Raw genomic sequence first — 20189 nt, 5'->3', positions numbered from 1 at the left:
TGTGTTGTAATTTGACAAATTATAAATTTCTTTTTAATTCATTTTGTTCCATTAAAATTTTATATTCACAAAAAAAATATATTAACGTTTTGTACAATTCAAATTTTAACCCAGGCATTTAATGCTGATTGACATTTCTACGTTGATTGACATGAATAGTGATATGGAAAATTTTGAATTCTTGTGTGAAAATAATATTTCTAACAGGGGTATTTTCGTCTACATAATTCGAAAATGGACATTGACAAAATTATGGACATTTTGACAAATGACTCGCTGAAAATGGACATTACGTGAAATTTCCTCATACCAACAAACTAATTTCATTAAACAAGCCGGGGTCTCAAGCCATAGAGAAATAAAAGGCTGGACGGGACCCGTCAGGAGAAAACAAATGCATATTTTCCGACTAACACGTATTCTGGTCGGTAAAAACGGACCAGGTGCCGACCAACATTTTCCAATCGAGAATTGAAATTACTGATTGACATGTGACATTTAGCAACCAAATTTTTGGTTGGCAAAAATCATATTTCTTGTAGTGTACTATCTACTTATCGTCATTTCTATCTATTTATAGATTTAACCGTTTATAAATGTTTCCCCAAACGGAGGCTAAGTTATCATTATTCCATCCAACTGAATGGTTATTTGCATTCTTCTTGTTGGATAAAACGGGGAAGAATGCATCCTTATTGATATTTACACAACAAATAGAACTTATTTCATAAACTTCGTTCCTATTGATTGCTATTTACATGAATATTCTGTGTTCTGCTATCATGGTGGTTGCAGGTACACTTCCATGGCAGTTATAATTGATCTTTCATCTCTGATGTCCATTTCAGCTGTCAAGTTTATAGATTTCAGAGTTTTTGTATCCCTGTGGTGTGAGGTGAATATCAACCTGGTTTGCTCTGAGGACTAAAGTAAGCATTCTTCTCTATATGAAAGCCTGAGACGATTTGGGTCGTTACTCTCTGGGTTTAATGGCAATGTTAAGAATTGTATATACGCTTCAGAGGAAGACTGCAGAATGACAGAGTGGACATACGGTGAACATGGGATTTTGGATTCATTTCAGCCTGATGATGAACTCAAGAAGAAGAAGAGAATTACATTTGTGAGGAAAAGGAGAGATGTTTATAAAACCTTTGGTCCTGGCTCTGAAGCTGGATCAGCCACCGTTTTGGCATTTGGGAGCCTTTTCACTTCTTCTTATAATGGCTCAGAGTCACATATTGACATCCATGAAGGCTGAAGCTCCATGGGATCAAAGGATACAGTCGTTGATTCAGAAAACTGAATTTCTTCCGTTTGTTCCAGAAATCATAATTCTGGGCAGAATTTTGCTCTCCAGACTATAAGGCTCCTTTTCTCTGTGCACAGGTAGATTATTGGAAGGTCAATTCAAGTACCATTGGAGAGCTACTTTTCGGGCATTGAAAGAAAAGCTCGATCTTTTAAAAGAGAAGGGTCCTCTCCCGATTCATTTATTTGTGATGACTGACCTTCCCTCGAGCAGTTGGGACGCTTTTAAGGTATTTATCCTTAGAGCTGAGGACAAGTTAGTAACAGAAACTGCTAAGAAACTTGTCAGTGCAGGACAGAATGCAAAACTGTTTGCAGCTGTGCCGTCTAGGTTTTGTTGGGACTGCTGGCTCAACCATTACCGAAAGCATAGAATTGATGATGAAAAATAGCATATGCATATGTTTTTATTAATTATTGTGGAAACAAGAAAAATTTAGTGATTATAAGAATTATCTAGAATTTCTTAAGGATCAAGTAAGATAAAATAATAGAGAAATAAGAATTTTCTAAATTTCCTTAAGAACTAAGGAAAATTAAATAATGAAAAAAGGAATTATCTAGAAAGCTTCCACCTCCATTTTGTTTACCATAAATAGGTGGTTGCCGTCAATTTGGAACCAATTAGAAAGAAAAAGCTTCCAGCCTCTCATTGTAATAAACCCACTTTGTAAAATTCTATTTTGGTAAATTACAAATTCCTTCTTTCACTACCTAGTCCATTAAAGTTTATCCCTACTATTTTCCATCTCTATAATTTATCCCATACAAGGTCTATCATTTACTCTAAACTCATTTATTTCTTTTACTCAAAATAAAAATCATCAGTGGTATCATAGCCACGTGAGATTGATATTGGGCGTAAGCATATACTGCAGCAGATGCTTTCCGTTCATCAATTCATAGCTCAACATTTAATGAAGATAACTATGACTTTTGGTCCATCAAAATGAAGATCTACTTTTGTGCGAAAACTTATGGGATGTTGTCAATGATGGGTATGCTAACCCAGATTACATTTCCCTCCAACTACCGCAAAAAAGGAGGAACTTAAAGAGAATCAACAAAAAAAATCTCTAGCACTACCTACTCAACAAATTAGCTTGATCGATATTTATTTTTAAGAATCATGAGAGCTAAAATCGCAAAAGAAGTTTGGGATAAATTGAAGGAGGAGTTCTACGGTAGTGACAAGGTACGTACTTGCCGTTTTCAAACTTAAAAAGGAATTTTGAAAATCTAAAAATGAAATATTCTAAAATCGCAAAAGATTATTATTCAAAATAGATAAAATAGTAAATCAACTAAAATCTTATGAAGATAATGTTCCTAAACCGAAAGTTGTTGGAAAAATTTTAATTACTTGCACAAAAAATATGATCCAACTATTGCAAATTGCTGAGGAATCTAAGGATATAGATAAACTAACAACTACAAAATTAATGGGTTCACTAGAAGCATATAAAGAAAAACAAAAAAAATAAAATTGGAAAGGCGTTATGAAATTGACATGGAAAACACTCTATATCTAAAGTTAACATGCGGTTCCAGAAATCTAAAGAAGTTGGGAAAATTTTAAAGATAATTCTAAAAACAAAGAAAAGAAATTAATAAAAGCGACATGTATCCTCCATGTAATATTTGTAAAAGAAAGTCATTTGGAGAATGATTGTTGGTTTAAAGGAAAATCACAGTTTCGTAACTGTAAAAAATTTGTTCACGAAGAAAAATTGTCATCGAGAAAAATTTGGTCACCAAGAAAAGTTTTGGTCATATTTCTGAAATTGCAAATTAACTTTATATTGAAAAACATTTTTCTTGTCAATTTCATAATGCATTTCTAATTTTTTTTTTTATATGTTTCTAGTGAACCCATTAATTCTGTAGCTATTAATTTATCTATATCTTTAGACTCCTCAATAACTATAATAATTGGATCATATTTTTCTATGAAAGTAATTAAAATTTCTCCGATAACTTTTTTCAGAAGCATCATCTCTATTAAATCTTAGTTGATTTATTTTTTCATATATTATTGAATAATAGTTTTTCACCATTTCAAAATCTTTTATTTTTAGATTTTCAAAATTTATTCTTAAAATTTGAAGATGGCAAGTACGTACGTTGTCACTGTCGTAGAACTATTCTTCAATTTATCCAAAGCTTCTTTTTCTATTTTAGCTTCCATAATTCTTGAAAAATAAGTGTCTGTCAAGCTCATTTGAAGAGTTAATAGTGCTAGAGAATCTTTTTGTTGATTCTCTTCAAGTTCATTCTTTTGTGTGATAATTAGAGTGAAAATGTCATCTGGGTTAGCATACTCATCATTGACGACATTCCATAAATTTTGCGCACAAAAGTAGGTTTTCATTTTGATGGACAAAGTTCATAGTTATCTCCATTAAATGTTGGGATATGAATTGAGGAAAGGAAAGCGCCTGCCATAGTATATGTTTATGTCTAATATCAATCGAATGTGGCTATGATACCACTGATGATTTTTATTTAGAATAAAAGAAATAAATGGGTTTAGAGTAAATGATATAGTAGGCTTTGTATGGGATAATTTTTTGGTATAGAAAGTAGTAGGGATAAACTTTAATGGACTAGGTAGTGAAAGAAGGAATTTGTAATTTACTAGAATAGAATTTTACAAAGTGGGTTTATTACAACGCGAGGTTGAAAGCTTTTTCTTTCTAATTGGTTACAATGGAAGGCAACCACCTATTTATAGCAAACGAAATGGAAGTGAAAGCTTTCTAGATAATTCCTACTTTTCGTTTATTTAATTTTCCTTAATTCTTAAGGAAGTCTAGAAATTTCTTATTTCTCTATTATTTTATCTTACTTAGTCCTTAAGAAATTTTAGATAATTCTTATAGCTACTAAATCTTTCTTGCTTCCCAAGTTACTCTAGAGAATTCTAGAAATATGCAACAATAATTAATACTCCTCCTTGGTGCGTGTTTCAATAACTCTAATCATGTCTCTCAGTACTTCGAATTTTGCTCATTATAGGGCCTTCGTGATTATGTTTGCTAATTAATCTTCAGTCTTGTAATGCTTGAGCTCTATCTCTTGCAATGTTTGAGCTTATATTATAAGTTCAAATATGCACAAGTTTATTTCTTTGAAATGTTACAAACTACTTCTAAAATGAAGTTAAATAAAAGGTCTAGTGTTTGAAGCTCTAGATGATACACGCTTAGAGACATCTCCAACGGAGACCCCAAAATGATGCAAAACAACAATAATTTAATAATATGGTAGATTACTTTTGGTTCTCTCATTGTCATCAAAATCATGAGCAAACATGATAAACAAAGACGAATGCAATCTTGATGCAACAATTCAAGATTTGATGAAAGTGCCAACTCCAGAAGTTGAATTGGTTTAAGATGAAAACTATCGCTTTCAAGAATTCCTTACTTATCATAGACAAATCAAAGATAATGAAGTTTGAGTTGTACCTGGAAATGTATTAATTGATCATTGTAAGATCAATATAATAATTTTGTGAATTAAATGACAATACTAGTTTGGATTTCATAATATCATGATATTGGAATTCAAAATGTACATATATTTTTTTTAATATTATGTTGTTGAATGTTATGTTTTCTTAATTATGGTATTTGTATTATATGTACTACATTTTTAAAAATTAATTAATGAATTCAATGTTTTTGTTAACTAAATGTATTTATTTATTTAAAAATTTATGTATTAATAAAAATAAGTTGATTTTTTTAGCACAGGTTTTGGTGGTAAATTTTTTTTCTTCTCCCCCTTTTTTTTTGAGATAATAAATTGTTAAGAACTAAAAAAAAAAAAAATGAAGAAAAATGAAAAAAAAAATTGTTAAAAAATAAAAAAAAAAAAAAAAAAAAAAGAAGAAGAAGAAAAAGATGAAAAGCTGTTCAATTGATGTAACTTTTGGCATTTGAGTTAGAGGATCTTTAGTTTAGTACAAGATTTATATCAAAATGATGCAAATCTGACCCCAAATTTTGGTGCAATAGTTGGAGATGACCTTAGTTGCACAAAATGAAGGAAGATTACATTTGTACATCAAATCTACACTTTTCCTCGAGTCGATTTAAAAAATTCTAAATTATGAAGATTGCCCTACTTGACTTTCCTGAGAGCTCATGTCAAAATAGACTTGATAGAAAATTATTGTACAATTGACTTTTCTTTGAGCTCATAAGCATTCGAAACCAATTTCACCATATATACTGCACCAATGTCAAGCCAATATCCATGTATTAATACGTGAACCCTAGTAATAATACATCTTCTACCGTGGCAAATAGCATTGGCCATGAGGATGTAAATATATTACTCAAATAAAATTACCCTCTCTCATGAAGAGAGACAACTTTTCCATCTTAGTTTGATTAGTTAGCCAAGTTTGTTGCACCGTTCGAATAGGGTTTTTTTTTTTTTTTTTTTTTTTTTTTTTTTTAAAAATGGACTTTTTATTTTTTTTTAAATATGACCAAACAAGTTATGAGATGTGCTAATTAATAAAATGTCGGAGATAAGAATTCGTAAAAAATAAAGTTCGGGACATAAGAGTTACTGTAAACGAAGATTGAGATACTTAAATAAGATTAAAATGTAGTGTAATAAATAAAAAAAATGTAGTGTGAATATAGTAAATGGTTAAATATATTTCTATAATAATTATATCACATTTTAATGGCATAAAAGGCTTGTAACCATTATTACATTTATGTTGTTACTTTTTTATATATCATTCTTATTCTCAAAATTGAGTACTTGTCCATGAAGATGATTTCTGCCCAAAAATTTAGTTAAGAGAGTTAAAATAAAATAAAAAATAAAAAAATCTTATTTACCCTCGCATTTTTAAATAAAAAAATTACGATAAAATACGTCCTTCGTTTTTATAGCACACTAACAATATTTTTGGACAACAAGCGTGATTTTAGACAAAAATAAAATTATATAAATAAAGTTAAGAATATACATGTGAAAAAGGATAAAGATTAAGGATCTTTTATGTAAATAAAATGTAGCCGGACTGTGCCATTTATACCCCCAATTTGTACACACTTGATGACATATGGATTGTCAAAAAATCATTGGATAAAAAACAATTTTTGTTTAAACTATCAAATGAGATAATGCCATGTGGCATGGCATTATGTAAACAAGGGTGTACACCAATATATACACCAAGCATGACTCATTTATAATAGATGTGGAGTGAATATAGTGAGCAATTTAATATAAGGTAATTATGTGCATATTACATCTTTTATATGTTATACCACATTATATAGTTGTACTTATGGTCCTCTTTCTTTTTCAGTGTAGCACTTACGTTACATCAATCTTCATTAATTAAAATATGGTGTCTCTAGTAATAATTTCGTCTAGAAAGTCCACTAGGAGGGTGTAAAATAAATTATTTGTCCATTATATTTAAAAAATAATAAATACAAAAAAGTGACAATATTTTTCTACATTTCAAAGCACGCAAATAAAATTTTTGGACAGATCATCATTAAAGACGAGAAGTAATAATTAATAAAAAGTTGAAAATAAAAATTTGACTAAAAAATTAGGACACAAGTGTTACAATGAGCAAATATTGATAGCACTACAAATAAAAATCGTGGTTTAAATACAGTTACCTTTTATATATGGTATTGTAGGATACATGGGGAATCGAAAATGTTATTGACTTTCCTTATGTAATTGGATAATAATAAATAATAATGACTCTTAAGCTTGGTTTTATAATGTTGTATACTTTAAAAGAATTACCTTTAATTGCATTTAAGAAAGAATTAGTGAAATGTCTAGTAAATTTTTATTTCATTATTTTTTCGTGTTTCAGATGAAGATTGAAGTTTATAAACAAAAGTGACATTGTATTCAAATTTTAAAATTGACATTGACTTTTATGATCTCATTGTGTTATTGTAAAATTTATTTCAAATTTAATGGCAATATGTAATATTATTTAACATTTATCTAAAATATTATATTTACTAAAGGAAAAGAATTAATATCTAATAAATCTCAAAAGTTATAAAATTAAAAAAAAAAATTTGGTATGTTAATTGCCAAGAGAAAAATTTAAAATATAAACTTGTTTTTAACGTAAATGAAGGATGAGACGTTATTACGGTAGAATACCAACAAATTTAGGACAGAAAAGAAATTAATTTTAAGGGAAAATTGCAGTAGTGGTCCCTAACCTTTTTTTTTTACAGAGTTTACCCTAACCTTCATTTTGTGCCGATGAAAGTTCCTAACATTTCATAAATATGCTCTCGAAATCCATTTGGACGGAAACTGTCTAAAACACTGTCAGTTGACCGTGAAAATTCCATGAACTATTTACTATCGCGATTGTTTTATTAGATGTTGATACATTTTTTGATGGTGTTTTGGACGGCTTTATTGGATATTGATTCCTTAATTTCCTCAATCAACTGACGGTATTTTAGACGGTTTTCGTCCAAATAGACTTCAAGTGCATATTTATGAAATGTTAGGAACCTCCATTGACACAAAATGTAGGTTAAGGTAAAATCTGCAAAAAAAAAAAGTTAGGGACCACTCCTGCAATTTTTCCTGATTTTAATGATCGAGTTAAAATTAATATATTAATTATTGGTAATTAGATAAGCTCTCAACATAAAGCCCGACAAGGTTACTCCATTGGAATTGAACCTCATTTGAGGTTCAAGAGTCTTAAGAAAAATAAAAAATATTCCAAATAAACATAAAATACTAGTCGAGTATTATTGATACATCTAATCATAAAACCAAAATCTCAAATTTCTTCAAACTTCATTCTCCATTTTGCGGAGAATATTTATTCTGCATAAATTATTTCTTTTATTATACTTAATCATATTATATAATTTTCTTTTCTAGTTGAAATGTTGAATAAGCTCTAATAATTGATGTTCTCTTCACAATGCATACTGTTTTCTTAATTGGGCAAATATGATTAAAACCAAGGACATGTACCAGAGTCCAAACTCTTATCATCGCACTAAAATTTCTCCACTTCTTTAAAAGTATGTCAAGTGCATTTTTGAGCATGTACTCCAAACACAAGATTAACTTTTTCCCTTCTTTAAAGCTGCCACCACTGTCCAATCCATACTATCAAGAATAAATCGCGGTGTACAGGGGAAATATTCACTCACATGGGTCGGCATCACCGTGGCCCGGTGCAACAAAAAAAAAAAAAAAAAAAAAAAACCAACCCCTCCCATGTGAGACTCCTGTAAAGGGTTTGTAAGAACTAGGCCTGTCCGCTCAGCTCGGTTCTACTATCAAACATGTCACGAGTTTCCATCCGATATTGCATCATTTTTAGGAGTGCTCAAATAAAAATTCAAATTCAGAATTTCACGACATCGATTAACAGCATCATTACACAAACTTGATTCAAAAGGTTACAGACTGTATATAATAACATGTGTTTTACAGAAACCTAGAAGCATATTTTCATATCCAAAACACAGGCGCTGAATTAAGAACTTGACGCTTCATTGAATTGATATAACAGTATTTTCCTCTGTGGGTGCTGATTCCGCTGGAGGAGGCTTCTTCACCAGAGACTTGGGTACGTCAAAGTCATCCTGCACGCAGCGCTGCTGAGGATGGGATAACAGCTGGCACATGTTACGAAAAAGAACACGGGTTAATCCTTGACCACTCTCAAATATGTAGCCCTCGTATTCACTAACTTGTTCGAGGGCCTCCACAAGGGTATCATATACTTTCTGAGGACAGTTATCAGGTCCTGGCTTGTCATGAAGATAAACAGCATCAAATGTGAAGAGTTTCTGAGATGCTGGGAGCTGATATTGAGGCGATACCGATGATCTACAGTAGAGTAAGATCTGAATGACAGAATACTTTGCGTCAAACTTTGCAAGAATATGCATCTTAAAACAGAACAAAAATACATATTTGAATTCACAGTACACTGTAAATAAAACATGGAAGCTGTACCATTCAGTTCTTTAGATCTTTCGGGATTGTTTAATTTTAACTGTTGGAGCCCTGTGGTTGGCTCTCGAGCCTCCAACACCTAATTTAAAATTTTTGGTTACCCAAAATTTGTTGGTGTTCCTGTTCAAATCCTATCAGTTACAGTCAATTTTAGGTTCAGATCTTGGTCATTGGTTTTTCCTTTACTGTCCAAAATAACCCCCCAATTAAGCTGTATGCCACACGATTAAGACATCCTTTAATCCCATTTAACCTGTGTTTCTCCTCTCTTTGCATAATTTAAAAAAGATTGTTCCTATTTCCTCTTTATACAAACTTTAATTCATGACAAGAAATCCATGCCTTAGGGATCAACTAAAGTGTAAGTTAACTTTCGAATTCTTCCAATTTGAATTTCCGCGTATTGAATGTTGATTGATTTGATTTATGGTTATGATGATTATGGGCAGAAATGCAGTTTCTCTGATGGAAAGTCCATCTACTTGTGATTAATTGTCAGCATATTACAACAGCATGTTTCTCGTGATTTAATATTTCGGATAAATGACGTGATTTATTACTACAATAAGAACATTCTGTCTTTTAATCTTTTAATTTTTATTTTTCATTACAACGCCAATTAGGGCTTTTCAATTAACAATTTACATATTTCGATCTTAACATGAGAACCATATTCAAAGACCACACTACATATTGCTTACTGACCTGTCCACATTGCAACAATTTTTGTTCCGTACTTCAATACTTCAACCTTTGGACAATTATATTGTCAAAATAGGAAAAGAAAAATACTTGTTAACATAGCTGTTGCATTCTATTGTTGAAATAGGAAATGAATGATACTTATCAACAAAGCTGTTGCATTGTTTTACTACAATTAGAGCCGGACAAGTAGGTGTACAAGGAAATATTCCAAAGCAGCAAGCAATGAACTAGTCAACAAATTAGCATTAGCTTTGTCATTCCAAAATCTTCCCAACATAAGAACACAAAACTGTTAGAAAGAATCCCTGATGCAGTCTATTAGGAAAATCTAAAGAATGAGCTCTGGTGAACTGAACACTTACCACCCGGAAGATCCGACTTTGTGCACGAGATTTTTTAGCCTCATGAGCTGCTACTCGGAATAGTTGAGTGAGATCTGCATGACTAGCAGATGAATCTACAGATATTCCCCTCAATGCAGCAGTTGCAGAGTCAACTTCACTGCTGAACTCTTTCCGTAGCTTCAATATCAAAAGAAACACAAGGATAAATCAGATTTATCTGTGTCAATAATACTTGAACACCAATGAAATTTAAAGGGATACCACAAGCAATAAATGGACAGTTTGTTAAAAGTGAACTAGATACATATTGTTTTCTGGGATTCAACATGCCTTGCACACTGCATCACAAAACACTAAACAGTAATTTCAGCCACCTTGTCGTGTAGAGCAGGACACGTCCCTTCCAGCATAATGCGCAACACACCCACTAGAAAATAAAAAATGATATAACAGTTCCCATCCAGTCACAGATAAAGTTACAATATTTTTGAACTTCAAGTTACCAAGTATAAATCCTGTAAATCATGCTTAAACTCTAGTACCTCGTCTTGCAGGCAGAAATTTGCGGTACATTACCATTTAATACTCAGCTTTTGAGAAAAAAAAGGAAAATGCAATCAAAACTCATACGAGTCAAGACTTTTAACAAGATAATAAAGAAACGGAGAAGGCAAGGAAATGATATGCGAGGAAGAAAAAGACTCACTCTCTAGGCATTCATACAAGGAAGGTTAAAAACATTTATATCTAGTTTAGCAAGAGTATTAGTACCACAAGAGTGAACATCGAAATGTACAAGATTTCAGCTTTATTTTCTTTTTTGATACCGTCCAGTTGGACCCTCTTCACCAAACATTGAGGTATCTACAGATGGAATTTTGAGCAAGTTTTGAACTTTATACCTTGTTAAATACAGAAAATGAGATCAATGTGGCGAGTTCCCAGATAATCAGCCAAAGAAAACTACAGACTAGTAGGCCGAATGTATCAGTGACGTTTGTAACTTGCTAATATTGAAAATCGGACTATAAGAGCATGGAACACGATTTTACTAGACCCTAATGGGTTGGTTCAATGGTCAAGGGTACCAACTGTTAACTCAAACCAACTCCTGGAATCATTGAATCAAAACCTCTACTCATACTCCCCCAACCTACGAGTCGCCAAATCCAGTTCCGGTAGTGCAAACTTCTATTATACCAAATGTATTAATTTGTATCGCTTTCTAGCACTAATTATAGAAAATGAGAATGAACAGAAACGAGAAATTACCCATGAAAACGTTTTTGTCAGAGCGGCAAAGGCGAAGCGGTGATCTGGGTTAATAGTGAGCTTAGCGTTAATAAATAGAAGTATGGCCTGCTTTATGGACTCCAGTCTCGTGAAGGGTCGACCATTAGGTCCCGCAGCCACCTTCATCTCCACCATTGTTTCTGGGCCTGCGTCGATGCAGAACAGTATGTCCTCGTTGAACAATCGGGCCGGTGGCAGCGAGTATCTAACGGCGCGTGGCCCCGGCAGCGACGGTGGAACCCCTCGTGGCGGTGTAGAGCTCTGCCCTTCTGCCCCTTCCATTCGTTTGTCGTTGATTGGGGAAAGGTGAAAAACTCTTTAAAAATCAGAAAATGGTAAATTAAGAAATTATTGGTCTAAACGAAATTTTTTTCAGAAACTTTTTATGAGAAGCAAAAATAAAAATGATAAAATAGGCCCAGTACACCGAATTTATTAAAAAATTGATTAATAAACTTTTAGATTTTTCTTTTTTTAAACATTATTTCTTTCTAACGATTTTCGACCAATACACTACTCGTGTTTGTGGCCAACCAGTCCCCATTATTGCCATATTCCTCGTCGTCGTGACAGCTTGTGTGTTTTACTTTGATTTTAGGGACATTATTCACCTCTCTCATTCATATATTTTTCTACATTTTTTAGGGTAGTATTCATTTGATGATAAATACAATGGTCCTCTATGAAATTGTGAATTAGAGGACCGGTTAAAATATGAACACGGTTTTTGTTATTGAAACAAATTTTTTTGTTATCCACTAGTAGTTTGACTCCACAACATTTGACTCGCCTATCTTCTCTACAAGTTTTAATTTCGTGTTAAAAGAAGTACAGAGATAATATTAATACTTGTAAAGTCTTGATCTTCAAGAAGCATATCATGTCATCCACTCTATAAATTGGCTGTGCCTTCAAAAATTCGAATATTCCTTAGGCATGTGTTTTTTGTGGCCTTATTGCAGGCCCCAACTTTGAGCAAAAATGGTGCTTATAGTGGTCTCTATGGGATGAACATAATAGGGCGGTGAGATCAGTTTGACAATGTGGTGGTGGCTTTAAGAAAGATAGTGTTCAAGTTTTGTCTGTCGAGGATAATGAGGCAATAGCATTACAAGAGGTCTTCGTATTTGTGCAGCGGAGTGGATTTCTGATTGGGACCGATCTAATAAGCTAATCACGAGCGATGATAACTTACTCAATGATATAACATCAAGTTTTCTCTCCCAAACTTCAACATGCTAAAGATCGTGCCTTACCATGTCCAAGGTGATCATAAGGAGCGTCTCGACTTCGATAATTGCTGACCTTTTTAGTTAACTTGAGTTTCAGAGTGCGTATTATCACAGCTTCTCTAGCCTTTATTTAGAGAGGTTCTGGTCTTATGCCCTTAACGCGTATGTTACAAGTGTCTAGGTAACTATTACATGGATTAGATTGGAAGCGAGATATGTTGACAAGCTAGGTATATCCAGATTCAAAAGTCAACATATTAGCGTAGTCTAAGGAAACAATACATTTAACCATGAAAGACTCGAGTGAAAAGCCTACCAAATGCGACCCTAAACTTGAGGAAGTTGTATTCTCTAATAGAACTAACTTTGTAAAAGGATGAGTGGAAGTGACGGAGACGCAAATCCTAGAAGGATTGTACATGAAGATTTCAGAAATAGGAAGGAGGCCCACTATATTTTCCAACCATATATATCAAGAAATGAACGACGTCACTGCACATATGAAGCAAACTGCAAAGCAAAATGCTTCTCACCAAGTCTCTATATAGACCTTCCTATAAATGTATTACATGGTATACAGATGCCCAAAATATGCAAATTCCCCTAAGAGAATTCGCCGCCCTATTTGGGAGACCTTAAAGGCGACACCTAGCTGAAGAAGGTATAAATAGGAATCTCAAAAGATGAAACCCTAAATAAGAAAGACAACCATCCAATAACAAAGGTATATAAGAACACTTTTCAAGCCCATGCTGCAAGCCTTCTAATGGGGAATGCACAATATGAAAGGCCCTATATCCTTTGGTTTATGAGCAAGAGCACCAACCAACAAGGTTTAGAAGTGTTTTTGAAAGGTTGGGTGATCCGCCAAGAGATAGGCCTAGAACAAGATGCCAGAGGTGGGCAGAAGAACCAAGTACATCCTGACATAAAATTTAACAGAAATTTAAAGAAATAGATCTATATAATCAAGTGAAAAATGCCAATGCTTTCATTTTCTAGTTAAATGTATAGATATCTAGGTAACAATATGGTGAAATGTTGTTCTCTATATTTTGTTAAATCTGAGTATGTTTCAACTAGAGGATTCTTATCCTGGATGTATCCACTTTCAGTTAACTCTCTTTTCCTTTTCGACATGTTGAAATGTATATAACAACTTTGAACTATGTACATAAATAAAGTATGCCTTCTCCTACAATGACATGCTAATCATGTGGGCGTCTACTTTGTATCTTTCTTTACCTTGCATAACCTGTTTTATATATTTCATTTGGGTAAATTATGAAAGATAGATTTTGTTCTGCCAAAGGTCTTTGCATTAAACCATTTCAAGAAGTGTGAAGTCAGCGTGTTTAGAGACTGGGAGCAGCGTCTGAATTCTTCCGAGGTATTTGAAGACAAATTTTTTTTTTTTTTTTTTGGGTTAATATCCAATCCTCCTGAATTTTGCTTCTTGCTCTATATATCAATGTTCTACTATACTTGTTTTCATTTTAATAGTGGTTTACAAGTTTTTAATCATTCTTCTCAAAATTAGAAAAGGTGAGCCTCGAAGTTCAAATTATATTCTGGTTGTTTAGCCCTTTTCTCGTCACACAACGCCTTAGTTGCATTAGAATGTATTTCTATTATTTTCCCGTTGTGCGACAATAAATGAAAAATATTAGCTCTGTGTGAATGCAATCCAACAGTTGATGAAATGTGTTGGCACTGTCCAAGTTGGCATGTGTGTGTCCATATGAGAGAAGAAAGAAATATGCGTGCACTTACTCTTGCCATATCTTGCTAGAAAACCTAGTTGTAATTTCAATTGCTCATACAAAATATTTTCAGTTAGGGTTAACACTACTAAAAAACAGTTGTTCATCTACGAAAAATCACCAACGGATTGCATCCATTGGTAATTAGAAACGGATTATCCATTGGTAAAAATAATTCACTTTCAACTACGATAATCAGCAACGGATTTTTCGTTGGCAACAATGATATCCTTTTTACCAACGGATATTCCGTGTCTAATGTAACTATTTAACATTTTGATCTTTCACCTACGGATATTCCGTAGGTAACGTACCAAATATTACCAACGGAAACAATCCGTTGGTAATTAGAAACAGATTATCTGTTGGTAAAAGTAATTCACTTTCAACTACGATAATGAGCAACGGATTTTCCATTGATAATGATAATATCTCTTTACCAACGAATATTCTGTGCCTAATATGACCATTTAACATTTGAATATTTCACCTATGGATATTCTGTTGGTAATTAAAAACGAATTATCCGTTGATAAAAGTAATTTAAGTATCCCACATCGGAAGTTTACAACAAAGTCTTTGGAGTTGTCCTTTATAACTTTGTGGTCCAATAACTGGTTAAACAATATTTTGACTTTCCAATTCAATTGTTTAAAAGTTTTTAAAAAATTATAATTATTAAATAAATAATAATAACAATAATAAATAAATAAATTTTTTCTTTACCATGCCTCACACCTATACGACTATTTATAACATTGATTTTTACCAATTGTAATGGTAGACATTTACCTACGGAAAGTCGGTTGGTATTGGTTAAGATTTTTACCAACGAAAATTCCGTTGTAAAAAATTTACACATTACCAATGGAATTTTTGTTGATAAAATGTTTATTCTTTACCTACGGTACAATCTGTTAGTCACTATCAGCGACCCTCAAATTAACAACGGATTTGTGGTTACAAATATTCCGTTGGTAAAGAGCAATAGCAACGGATATCAAGGTTTTAGGAACAAAAAATTCGTGCCTTAAGCCATATTTTTTAGTAGTGTAACTTTAGTTGTGTTGATACTTATTCCGCGATTTATAGACTCTTAAAAATTATTGAGAAGTGTAACGGTCATGTAATTTGTTCGAATGGGTGTACTAATTCCACCATTTTATTATTTTTTTATATTATTTTTTATTTTTATTTTTATTTTTATTTTTTTGCAACGGGGTCTTTGGAAAGCAACGAAGGTAATCCCAAGTTGATATTTTTTATCCCGTATGTATCAGTTTTTTTATTTCAACCAACCTTTTTTACTAAATCGCCTAGGGTAACTTTTCAAGTTAAATCGGTTTCTAGTAGCTTGACCATCCATCAAGCTTACTTTTGATTGCTCCTTTGTCATCATTCCTAGTGTTTACTCTTACAAATTCAAGATTTTAGTACAGCAACATTATCTTGTGTTAGTAATCCATAATCAACATATGAAAATCTTTGATGTGCATGCTACATTTTTGCTTCCACTTCACGTATATTTGATATATTCTTTTTTCTTTATTTTTATCCTAGAGATGTTACAATTCATTTTTATTTTAGCTTGTCATATGATCATATCTTCCTACGGATATCGCAAAAATTATATTGTGATCACTTTGTTTAGTTGATTCAGTTAACCACAAATGAGAAGGGGATATAATTATATTTTGACTAATGTTGTCTGCTTTTCCTCTACCATCAAGGAGGCCTCCTCTATCATCTGCTTCCACTATTTGTTAATTGGTTTGCTTTTCTCACCAATATTTTTTGCCAATTTTGCTTGGTTAGGCGGATTTGTAGGAATGCTTACATTTTTATAAACGGTCTCATCCCTCAACTTTAGACATTAGTTTCACTTGCCTCTTTATGAGCACATTTTGTTCTGATGCAACCATTTGTATATAGTTGACATGCTGTTTATTCTGCAAAAATGATTAATAGTGGTAATTAGATGGCCAAGTAGTTCACATCATATCTGATTTTGAATGTTACATGCTTTAAACTTGGTCTCATAGAGTTTATTGATGAATTTGTGTCCTTGTGTGCAAAGTTACCAGGATATGATTTGCTTATTTTATATTATTTGCTGAATATTCTGTTGTGTAAATGTAGATTCATCAATCGGGATGGAATTGACTTTTTAGATGATCAAAATATGCAACTTGTTCAGGTAATGAACCAAACGATGGTGATAGTAAAATTTTGACAGAAAGGCTGACCTAGACTCACAACATGGTGGGGGCCACCTTTTTTTTTTTTGAAATTGTTTATTCACCTTGGGCCCACCACTGTGAGTGGCTGTCAAAGCCTCGGTCACATTTTTTCTGGCAGGCCAGCTTTTTCCTCAGGTAATACATGTTAGCTTTTCTTGGAAATTGTGCTTATGATTAATCACTTTTGTGGCTAATTTGATCTCCCAGGAGTGGGACTTGGTTAAAATTCATTACATTGGCTTAAAAGGAGAAGCAAAGCAGGTATTTGGGTACGAAAGTTGGAATCTTGTATTCTTGGTGTTTGAATGATATATATATTTTTTGTTTTTCAAAAGAGAGACGTCGTCGCCACAATTGTTTATACGCTTATGCAAAATCCTTCAGATCACAACTAAGTTCCGTTTGCCTTTACAGAAATTTTTTCACCATAGGTGCCCTAACACTTGTGATTAATGTAGCGACGAACTGAACGCACGTTGAGTTCATTTAGTTAGGCCATATTTATTGGAAATGAGACTTATTCTGTTGTTGAGTAGGACTAGTGAAATGCAAATGGGGAGTCCATTTACACGAGACTTAGCCTGTTTTTGGCTTATAGCATGTTTATAAACATTCAAATCACTTTTTGTCCACAAATCTTATGGAACCCACAAGCACTCTCCACCACTCATTACTATCTATTTATAATATACTTCCCAAACACCTAGACTTAACCTGCTTCTCGATGCTAAATGTAACGATAAATTTTGCTCTTGATGACAAAAAAGGCCTTTGATCTTAGGCGTACTTAAAGATAATGAATTTCTATTAAAGAAAGTGCTCGAAAAATATTATAAGCTGCTTTTAAATTTTAGTAAATTTTAAACTCGTATTCACAATTGTATTATCCACACATAAGACGATGTGCTTCTCATTTTAAATTTTTTGTCCTTGTTTAACCATTTACTGTTGGCCTTTTCCTAATTCTTTTTAATTTTGAGAAAAAAAATTGATATTTCAAATTGTGCTTGTGTTGTGTTGAGCGATAAAGTTGATCAGTTAAGGGTTGTTGTATCTTGAATTAATTCGAGGTTTGAAGAGAAAGGGTCTTCTAAGATAATAAGATTCGCCCTTGTTTGAGCCCCATTATTAAAAAAAAAAAAAAAAAATTGAAACTTATTTTTAATCAAATATTCTCTTAATAAAATAATATAAAGTTAAATTCAAAACTTTTTCTTACTTTTTTAACCACGTAATCTTCAAAAAAATCTATTGCAAAAATTATTATTTGCTAAAAATGGGATCAAACGGGGGCAAGATTATAGAGAAACAAACTTTTTATTTTGAATAAAAGTAATGCTATTTGTAGTCGTTTACTGTCTGTCGTAGTCATTCTATATAGCGTCGTTAACTGTCGTAGTTGTTCTATATAGCATACACGTGGCGATTAGTGATTTAATATATTAATATAGTAGTTTTTATTATCTCATGTAATAAATCATTAATCGCCACATAAATACCAAGTAGGATGACTGCGATAGTAAGTAACTACAAATAGCATTATTTAAAGTCATTCTGGGATTGCAACTTCAATTTAGGTGATACTAGATGATTGGTTAAGTGAAAAATGAAATTAAATGAGTTATTTAATTCTATTTATCAATCAATATCATATTAACGCCACCTAAATTTGGGTTGTAAATGGCATTACTTTTTTATTTAGCAATATTAAATATATATACCGGAGTTTGTTTGGTTGGAAGAGTTAATTGTACAATCTAATAAAACACGCACTTCAAATTGGACAATTGTTTAGTGGCGCACACTTTTCTTTTAAGCTAGGTTTTCAGTTTCCACTTATTACTGATAAGAAATACAAAATAAATAACGTCCAAAAATCTCCTCGGGATAACTTTGAGAATGGCTGGAGAATTCTTCCTTTTTTCCACAATAGCCTTTCCTATTAAAAGTACTACTTTACCCTTAATGAAATTATTTGCAAAATCTATCTTATATCTTTAAGGATTTATCAATCAGGTCCTATATCTATATGTTTTAGTCTTTTGAACACTTTTAAATATTCTCTATATATTAATAGTTCTTTAAAGATTATAGGTTGACCTTTCTTGGTTATGTATCCTTTAAATAATCCTTCTGATATTTCTTCTTGTATATTTATATGTTTAGTTATGATATCTTCTACTTTTCTTATTTCTCTACTAGTTCCTACAGGATCAAATCCTATATTATTTCTACAATTATAATCTATATCTTTATATATTTCTTTAATTTTTTCTTTACCAATAGAAAATATATTATTAGATTTTTTATCTAATTTAAGTAAGAACGAAACATCTTTTTCATCTAAAAATAAAATAAGATTATTATCATCATTAGTAGTGGAAGTGGATGCTTGTGAATTGTTCATGAAAATAATTAAAGCATAAGCATGTAAAAGTAAGTAAATAACTTATAGTAATCAAGTGGAAATAAACAGGCTTTCCCTCCAGTACGCTTTTATAGATGCTTTACATGTACTTAATCAATTTTCTGAATCAAGTAAAGATTTAAAATGTTTTGAAATCATTTGGGTCCACAACTGCTTCCGCAAAAGGCTTTTCAATTAAGGTTGCATTTCTCATTCTAGAGAACTAGCCGTGTTTTCACAGACGCTATCTTACAGTATCCAGAGTCTCTGTTTTCACCTCTATCCAAACTCTTTTCAGAATCAAGTTCCTACTTGGAACGAAATTTTAAAAGATAACTCACACGCAATGTGCTACAATTTTGTTAGAAATCTGCCTTTTTCCCCTAAACCATTCATCAAAGACGGGTACTTTGGCATGGCTAACATCCATTCAAAATCATTGTTTTGAAAATCTTTTAAAATCTCTATCTGTACTGCCGAGGAATCATGAGAAACTTAACGAAATCCTTTTATAAAAGCTTTGTTGAACATGACAAACTTTACTTTAATATTCATAAACTGAAATTGTACATGCTTACAAACTATATTTACATACCTTTGGTACTCACCTTATGAAGTTTAGAACCCCATAAGTGATTACCTTATTACACGCTTTTCTATCTTCAAGCTATCTAATATTTTTTCTGAATACAAGTGGTGTATACAGATTACAAAAGATTTCTCTTCAATATGTTTAAGAGATAAGCTATTTCAATATATCTTCCTCCTTCCTTCATGCCTCCTTTTATAGAAGATTTTGGAATATTATCTTGGACAGGTGTCTTCCTCTTTTCTTTGTTGGGTAGCTAGGCCATCTTATCTCCACCGAATTCTTCATTGTC

The 20189-nt window shown here is 32.3% G+C and overlaps 1 protein-coding gene and 1 pseudogene across 1 annotated transcript; one reads left to right on the top strand and one right to left on the bottom strand.

The window, feature by feature from the left end:
• Window positions 1-673: 673 nt before the first annotated feature.
• Window positions 674-1725, top strand: LOC111391145 (annotated as a pseudogene).
• Window positions 1726-8694: 6969 nt separating this feature from the next.
• On the bottom strand, window positions 8695-11996 carry LOC111391142. Its single transcript, XM_023016291.1, has 3 exons — window positions 11646-11996; window positions 10392-10550; window positions 8695-9212 (listed from the first exon to the last, which is right to left on the bottom strand). Exons 1-3 carry the CDS (start codon window positions 11946-11948, stop codon window positions 8856-8858), a joined length of 819 nt encoding a protein of 272 aa, XP_022872059.1. The 5' UTR covers window positions 11949-11996; the 3' UTR covers window positions 8695-8855.
• Between the last annotated feature and the right edge of the window lie 8193 nt (window positions 11997-20189).

Source organism: Olea europaea, unplaced genomic scaffold (genome assembly GCF_002742605.1).
Source record: "Olea europaea var. sylvestris unplaced genomic scaffold, O_europaea_v1 scaffold759, whole genome shotgun sequence".
Classification (NCBI taxonomy): Eukaryota; Viridiplantae; Streptophyta; class Magnoliopsida; order Lamiales; family Oleaceae; genus Olea; species Olea europaea.
Note: the sequence above shows the minus strand (reverse complement) of the source record. Positions and strands in the feature narration are given on the sequence as shown.

Excerpts from the sequence above, each read along its gene's own strand:
- LOC111391142 (XM_023016291.1), bottom strand. The coding sequence starts at position 11,948 with ATGGAAGGGGCAGAAGGGCAGAGCTCTACACCGCCACGAGGGGTTCCA. Across the intron at positions 10,551-11,645 it reads TGACAAAAACGTTTTCATGG|CTACGGAAAGAGTTCAGCAG; the intron begins GTAATTTCTCGT and ends TTGATATTGAAG. Across the intron at positions 9,213-10,391 it reads AAAGTCGGATCTTCCGGGTG|ATCTTACTCTACTGTAGATC; the intron begins GTAAGTGTTCAG and ends TCTGTCATTCAG.